An 8396-nucleotide genomic window follows, 5' to 3' on the forward strand; every position below is an offset into this window, starting at 1 on the left:
TATCTTTGAAGTCACACTATCAGTGGTGGAAGGACAGGTTTAACTTGAAGGTCACTGCCGTCACACACTCACTGAAAATAATTTACTGTATATTCCCCAGAATTGTATAGACATCAGAACTGAGTCAATTCCTCTTCTAACTTTATGCAGGAACATTTCTTTTCTATCCGTACTGGATCTAAAGGACATCTGATAAAAGGATAAATGTTTGAAACAGGCGCTGCTGGATTGATTGATTGATTGTGTGTGTGTGTGTGTGTGTGTGTGGTTGGGATAAACCTCAATTAACACTTAAACGATATTATCCATCCTGTCACTATATGTTGTTGCATCCATGTTTCAGCATTTTTGTTGTTTTTTTAATCACCCCAGTGCACTACTCAATAAAAAATACTTAAGACAAAAGCTGCAAAATAATTCCCAGCAATATTGGCCTTTTAATAACAACAATAAAAACAGCCCAGAAACAATTCTAGGTTTAAGCAATAGCAAGCATATACTGTAGTAGGCCAGTAAAAGTACAATACAATCTGTAAATACATTTATAACTACATAATATAACAACAAAATCTAGGTTGGACAGAAGATTTAATAAAAATAACTGAGGTCCACTTGTTTCTCTGTTAAGAGGCCACTCTGTAACTACGACTTTCTACTCCTGTGTTAATGCGCCCTTGTGAAGCAGAAGGCCTTGACTGCTTGGCTAATATCAAAACCGGCGGTCCTCACATCAGCATCTAGCTGTATAGCGGACATGAAATTTACTAACCAGCATGATTCAAATGTAAAGTCATACAACGGCATTCAGCTGAAAAGGCAGAAAATACTTTGTACAAATCCAATCATAGGGATGTGATCACAGCAAAACAAAATAGGCAGGAAATAATGTGGTGGAAAAACTGGAATTTTAATCAGAAATTATTGAAAGTAAGGTGCCAAAAACCTGATACTTCAAACAAATATCTGCCTTAAAATATAGTCCCTGTTTCAAGCCTCAGCCAAAATGTGCCATTAACCTGTACGGTGTTAAGTCTCCACCCTGTGAGGCAGCCAGGAAGAATATGTGATCAGTACATTCAGTTGGTATTCTAGACTCTTCAATGGATAGGCCTCTAACTGTGCAAATATCAGTAGTCCAAGAGAACGAAACCAACTCAAACCTTCAAGTTTTAAGTGAATGGTTGGTCCACTGAATCAAAAAATCCTAACTTTATTAAACATGTTAGAAACTGCAATGATATTGCTGTGAAGACCAGCATAAAATAAACAATTAAAAATGTCATTCAGGCTAAAATGGCCATCTGGGAGGTAAGGCCACTCCATTTGGGATGCAAGGTTCGTCCCATTGGTCCAGACTGGTCCAACGCCGGTGTTCCCATTCCAAGTCAGAGCTCCATTGTGTCCATTTGGCCATTTGTTTGAAATTCACTTGGAAAAGTAAATGTAAAACGCAAAAACAACCTGATGGGTATGGGTCCAGTATTTCTGTGGGTCAGTAGGGGGCCACATCAGTAGTTCTTTGCAAGTAAAAATCTGCTCTGCTACAGACTGTTATTAAACTCCAAAAGTCCAAATGTGCAGCCACTCTGCTGTCAGTCAAACAGGCAGAATTGGCAGTTATGGTCCTTGGAATATGGATGGCCGCGTTGTGTTAGCTTGTCAGTGACACAGGCCACCTGACAGACTTGGACAGACCGTCTCATGTAACGAGGCGAGCAGTCAGTGAGTGAAAGCGACCATTATCCAGTCGTTCAAACGTTGAGACGACAGTCACACAGCTCCTTGTGAATTCTCTTGCGGATGCGCGGCATGTCCTCCTGACTGAACAGCAGAGGCTGCTTCACCGAGAGACAACGGCAGTACTGACAGAAAGAAAAGACAGTGAGGGAAAGTTATCCACAACCACAGCTAAGGTTGCCATATTAAATGTGGACAATGACAGAAGCTTCTCTCCAGTGTCTTTCACTCCCCTTGGAGACTGAGCAATGATCACATTAATGTAGAAACCTGGGGCGGGAAAGACACACTGGAGACACAGCTATATTTTATTTCTATTTCTGGGGGGAAAAAAGACAGGGACAGGGGATGAGGAAAAGAAAAAAAGGAAGACTGGGTGATAAATGAAGGACAGGACAGCGGTAAAGGTGGAAAAAATGTCTCACCTCAAGGACAAAAACTCCACAGTCGCTGTCGTTTTTCTGCTGAGGAATACCCTGAGGAGTCAACAAGTCACAGTGAAGCAGGGGACAAAAGATGCCACAGTTACAGCTTCTGGACTGAAATGTTTCTCTATGTATTTACTATAGTATATGTTTTGACTTTGAGACAGTAATTAAGAAAAAGTTACTGGAAAAAAAAGTGTGGCAGTAACTTGTATTGTATTGTTCAGGGTTCATATGGTGATCAAAAGTAACTACTGATTCCAGAAATCACAATAAGGACTACACAAAATGATTGTTTGGTCACTCACTTGCATTAATAAATAAAACTGTCAGTGACCTGCAGGTATGTTAGAATTATTTTGGCACCTTTAACAGACAATGTCTTTGTTATTGTATTTTACATTGTATTGCTGAGTCTTCTGTTAATCATAGATTAACTTGGCACTATTTTCATTTTACAGACATCCACTGTGCTGGGCAATATAAATGTTTTCAGGACACAAGGTGAACACAGCATGAGCATTACAGTCAGGGTTCAGGGTTACCTTGATGATGGTAATCTTCCAGCCTTTCTGGAAAGCCGTCTGTTGCTTCTCTCTGGCTTCAGACTGAAGGTACTTCATAATGTTCTGACAGGAAAGCACACACACACACACACACACACACAGGACTCTGCTGAAAATGGTGCAAATGACTATCAAACATGTCAGTACTTCCACATTTCCACTGTTGCAGTATTTATTTGATTTCATGAATGTTACTTTTAATATTTTCAACAAACTTAAACTTCAATTCAGACTCCAGATTACTGTGTGGATTGCACAAGCATTGGAATAGTTTTAGACAGTGGAGGGTAAAGAGGGCTAAAATCAACACGTTAAAGCTACATTGTGTAAGAATTTCTTCCATCTAGCGGTGAAATTGTATATGACAACCAACTGAATATTACTTTCTAGCCCTTCCCATTCCGTGCGCGTTTTAACTCCTACGGTGGCCGAACCTGAAATTAGCTCTTAGTATATCCATTGTTTACATGCAGCTGTTCTAGCCACTCCAGTATTAACTTTCGTCTTATTGCTTTGCCTGTCGCGTTGTCGTTTTAATTCTCTTTTTCCCTCCCAGCTGGCATTCGTCACGGTGCCACTGAGTTTAAAAGTGCGAAAGGCGGAGGTATGTCCTTCTTTGGCTAAGGTATTTTAAAGATGGAGGCGCTACATGGCGGCCGTCATTCGAGCGACTCGCCTGTATGTATTCTGAATAATTCTAAATGGCAGATTTTACGCTTACGAAAATACTTTGATTAGTTGGTGGAAGTAATTACACATGAATGAACACATATTTGTGAAAGACCAAAGGGTTTTTTGCTAAAAATCGACTCAAAAAATTACACAATGTAGGTTTAAGCAGTTATGCAGATGGCCACAAGTTGGGGCTATTGGTGCCATGCTTTGTTAAGCATCCTTGAGAATATGAGCTAAATTTAAACAGGTAAATGTATGGTTTGGTTTTGGTGAAGAATTTTGTCTTTCACACATTAATCCACTAATTTACTATCATAGTATGCTCTGCTTCATTACAGCCTTATGATGAAAAACCTGAATTTCCAAAGAAACTGGCGCATACTGACTATCTGCTGTTACCGACATCAAAGTGAAAAAACAACTATTCATCGTGTGGCGTCTCTCGCCAGGAATTGATGGCCCTATAATTTATCAGAGCAGAGAGCAGAAAAGCTGGATTACTGATGATCTTGTTTGTTCCACCCAGAGATTTAAAATCATTAAAAGTCTGAAACAATGAACTACAACCCAAAGACATCAACAAGTACAGAGGCACTCACATCTGTGGTGTGTCTGAAGACGATGCCTTGGCTGTCGTAGTAACTGATGGTTTTGGTTGCCATGGTGACTGTGATGAGAGACCAGTGGATTTCTAAATGGATGGGAAATAGCAGCAGCCACTTGGAGAACAGGTCAACCTAAAATAATCCCACAAATTGACATACACGCAAATTAGAGATCCAAGGGAAATAATGCAGATGTCTACTTACTGTCAGATTATTTGACAATACTTCCAAAAGTCACCGTCTACAGGACAAAAACGGCTTTTCAGCATTTCTGCTTGGCACTATATCATTTTTTGACCTTCTTTACTCGCACGGCTAAACATTAAGGTGGTTACTTAATTACTAGTCTGGTTGTGCCAGACCACCCACACGCTGCGGAGCGGAGGAGGGTCTGCCTACTCCACATAGCATTCTGGGATGGGAGAAAAATGTGCTCTGGTTTATTGGCATTTCTTTAAACCAATCACAATCGTCATGGGTGGTGCTAAGGTCCGCACAGAGCCACTGTAAAATAGTTGTGCGAGAGAAAACTCAGATTGGACAGATAGTCTAGCTAGCTGTCTGGATTTACCCTGCAGAGATCTGAGGAGCAGTTAACCATAGTCCTCATAAATCCACCAGAGTTTAAAATTCCAACACAAAGGAAACGGAATGAAATGGACATACATGCATCCGGCGGCATTTCCTGCAGTACCGGAGCAATCCCGGAAGTGGAACGTCGAGGATATAGACTACTGAATTACTGAACATATTTCACAACATACTTTTAACACACACAAAAATGGCTGACAGTGAAATCTAGTTTCCTGCAGCAACTGGGCAATGGCTGCTGCCAAGCCCTGACTCTGAGAGGCAAATAAATAAAAAACCGAAAAAATAGTGACATTAAAGTTCAGCTATTAGCGATACTGTCAAAATAACAGAAAAATGGCTAAACTCCAAACTGTTCCATCTTCCTCCTTACTTTTTTAGTCCATCTCTTCACACCATCATAACCCTTGGCAACCAGCTGCTTGTGGAAAAAGCTGTTGAAAAAATGAACCTGAGAGAGAGAAATAACATTACACAGTCAAAATGTCATGCATACATTTATTAAATAAAAAAACATCAGTCTAAATATCTCAAGAGTCTCAAACAACAATGTAATACAATTTTAGAACCCTACAGTGAGACCTTTTTATATTTCATATCCCATTCTATAGCATTACAAATTAACATTTTAAGCATACAAACACACCATCACTTACCTTGTGTTGTGTTGCCTCCATGATGAGTTCTCCATACATGTTGATAATCTGAACAGCCAAAGAGAAAAGCTTCAATGTAAGACTGTCCAACATCACTAGAACTAAACTAAAAACTCTTTTCATTATTGATTCAACCTTTGAAGTGATTTTTGTGTCAGATGGCCAGACAGAGAAAGAAGAAGTGTGATAGTGGCAAGAATGCTTTTCTGTAGCTGTACAACCCTCAGTCTGTCTTTACCTGGTCATTAAGCCAGTTCTGTTCCTCCAGCGTACTAAGGTCCTCCAGACCCAGGGTGTGTTTATTATAAGACACCATGAAGCCCGCAACAGGAGCAGAGGCCAGTCCCGCCCTATACCGATTCATCTCTCTTTTGATGTCCAGTCCCCTAAAACAAAAACAAGAGGAGAAATGCAGTAGAATTTTTATACAAACATCTGAATGTTTATTATACCTTTAAGAACATTTAAAGGAATATGACGAGCTCAGATACGGAAAGAGTGCATGTGTGCGTGCGTGCGTACGTACGTATGTGTGTGTGCGTGCGTGCGTGCGTGCGTGCGTGCGTGGACTAACCTATTGCTGAGGTCAGAGTTGCCTTTCTTCTTTAGGTATTCCAGGACATCAGTCTCACTGAGAGGAGTGAAACTGCCGTACTTCATGTAGAAGCTCTCCAGAAACTCTGAAAGAGAGGATATATGATCGGTTAGCTAAATAACAAACACATTGTTGTTCGGAAGATGAGCGGTTTTGTTTTCTCTGGTGTTAAAACCCAAATTCACAAAAACAGATTCTGAATCCATTGCTGACAATCACAGAACTGTCTGTTCAGGTGTGCTAATACATTCAAGCGGTTACATTTCTGTGGATCTAACTCGAGTAACATACTCACTGCTGATATTTGCACACCCTTTGCCACTTGTCACTGAACCAGTTTTTGCTTGCAATTTTTCACTTGCAAACATTAGTGATGCCAACAACATGCTGCCCCGCAACAAAAAAGACAAACCTTTATTCCGAGAGGAGAGAACTGCGCGTTGTCTCTTGAAATTGTAAAAGAGAAAAATGCAATTCCCATTTCTGATCCATGAAACATGTGCAGATGACCGATTTGTTCATGCCCATGTGAAAACCTTGGTGAATCAGAGTTAAATTAGGTCTGTCCTGAAGGCAAAAATATCTCTTGGCTTTCTGGACTGTTTTTAGTATTATGCTTGATAACCAAGTCACAACAACACATGAAGAGTTTGTGCGCATCAGCTTCAAAAATTGTCTTGACTACCAATAATTTTAGGTCTTACCCAGAATATTCAGATCTTATTTTGAAAATAAGAAAATATTCCATAAAAGTTCTGTGTTTAAATGTTTCATGAAAAAAAGCCACATTTTATGAACGTCATATGACAGAAAAAGTGCTATTCTCAGCACTTACTTCTTTCAGTCTGTGTGTAACAAGATCAATGATTTACATTGCTTCATTTCGAAAAACTGAGAATGCATCTTACCGTGGATCATATCAGTAAGCTGCTCCAGGGTTTCTTTATTCTGTTGCTCTCCATCCATCTCTCGTCCGTTTGTTACTTCTGACTGTTCTTTGCCCCGAACTTCTTCCATCCCCTCCCTCTCCCAGGTTCCAGGCTGACAGTACAGCCCGTGGTCTCTTAATGCCCAGCTGTGCTGCATGCTGCACACTTTGATAGAGCCCGGGAATGGAGGAGCAACCATAGCTGGATGAGAAGTTTCCACCTCCATAAGTGTGGAGCAGTGGTTGTCATTTGTTGGTGTGGGGACATTTCCGTTGGACAGAGTTATTGGTACAGACACTGAGTCTGTTCTGTCAGGAGTCTTGTCCACCTGCATCCCAGAGTCCAGGTCCTGGGTCCTTGAAGCAGGACCCAACTGCTGCGAAACAGAAATTAGTCCATTTGTCATTTCACACTTCATCATGTTACCCTCCTTCGCCTCCTCTTCAGGCTCAGTGTCACTTAGGTTTACCGTGTCTCCATTTACTAATGGAGATTTAACTGAGCTGGGGTCAGTCTGCTCTCCATGGTCCATCTCTGCATCTTTGTTTTGCCCTGGCCTCTGCACAAACACTAATGGAGCTAGGGCATCCATTTTAGAACTGATGACAACACCACCTAAACATCCCCTTTTTATTTCAACTTCTACTTCCGTTTTTGATGCAGACATAGCTCCCACCTTTCCCCTCCCTCTAACTACTGGTGCTGCCCTGCCTGCCATTCCCGACAATATCTTCTCCACAGTCCTGCTATCTCCACCTCCTCTCCCCCCTGACCCTTCTATCAACATGTCTTCCTTTTTCGGCGCATCCCTTTTCTCTGGCGCAACATAGATCGTTATTGGTCCATCCTGCAGGGAGACTGTGACAGGGGGAGTAACAGGCGTTTGTGACTTAGTATCAGCCACTACTTCAGTCCTTTGCACCTTCTCATATCTGTCACCTTCATCCTCTGCTTCCTCTACCATCTCCTTGGTCAAATCAAAACATTTGAAACCTGTCAGCTGGCCATCCACTTTCCTTTTTGGGGTGTCCCTAAGGTCCTTGCCGGCCCCCCTCCCTCTCCCTCTTCCTCTTCCCTTCCCTCTGCCCAAGGCTCGGGCATTGTGTCCTTTACTGTTGGGGCCACAGCAGTCACATGCCTTAGGAGTCCTCTTTCTGCCTGATGTACGGCCATTGAGTAGTGGGTTCCGAGTGGTGCTAGGTGTCTGTGGAGAGGACCAGGCTGATGCTGGGCTTGAGTTAGTAGCAAGTGCTTTTGCTGGGGTTACAACAGGGGGATCTGGATCAGCAGGAGTTGAAGTAACGGGCTGGGTCAAGTCTGAGTCAGAGGCAAGGTCTGGGGTGAGGAGATTGGTTTGTGTTAGGTCCTGATCTGTAGTATCTCCAGAGGGAGGCACTAGAGGGGGAGCTGCTTTAGCAGCAACAGTTAAATGAGGTGATGCTGATGGTGTTGTTTTCACTGGGGATGCAGCGCTGCTGTGAACCATGACGTCCTCCTTTGGCTCTTCAACCCCATCCCCAACACATCCCTCCCCACACTCCTGTCCTCTCCTTCCCTTTGGTCCTGTGAATTTCAGGTGTTGTGGTTTATTCCTTCCTTGGTTGTTACCCTGACGCT

The 8396-nt window shown here is 42.1% G+C and overlaps 1 protein-coding gene across 1 annotated transcript in view; it reads right to left on the reverse strand.

Annotated features, from left to right (window-relative positions):
• Window positions 1-407: 407 nt before the first annotated feature.
• Window positions 408-8396, reverse strand: part of LOC116039138 — a 9243-nt gene continuing 1254 nt past the window's right edge. The window contains exons 2-10 of the mRNA XM_031283942.2: window positions 6759-8396; window positions 5830-5935; window positions 5494-5641; window positions 5256-5303; window positions 4973-5050; window positions 4003-4140; window positions 2708-2791; window positions 2163-2213; window positions 408-1862 (exon numbers count right to left, since the gene is read on the reverse strand). The exon at window positions 6759-8396 is cut by the window's right edge and continues 151 nt beyond it. Of these exons, the coding sequence (XP_031139802.1) occupies window positions 1752-1862; window positions 2163-2213; window positions 2708-2791; window positions 4003-4140; window positions 4973-5050; window positions 5256-5303; window positions 5494-5641; window positions 5830-5935; window positions 6759-8265 (2271 nt within the window). The 5' untranslated portion in view covers window positions 8266-8396 and the 3' untranslated portion in view covers window positions 408-1751. The remainder of the gene's footprint in view (window positions 1863-2162; window positions 2214-2707; window positions 2792-4002; window positions 4141-4972; window positions 5051-5255; window positions 5304-5493; window positions 5642-5829; window positions 5936-6758) is intronic.

Source organism: Sander lucioperca, chromosome 11 (genome assembly GCF_008315115.2).
Source record: "Sander lucioperca isolate FBNREF2018 chromosome 11, SLUC_FBN_1.2, whole genome shotgun sequence".
NCBI lineage: Eukaryota > Metazoa > Chordata > Actinopteri > Perciformes > Percidae > Sander > Sander lucioperca.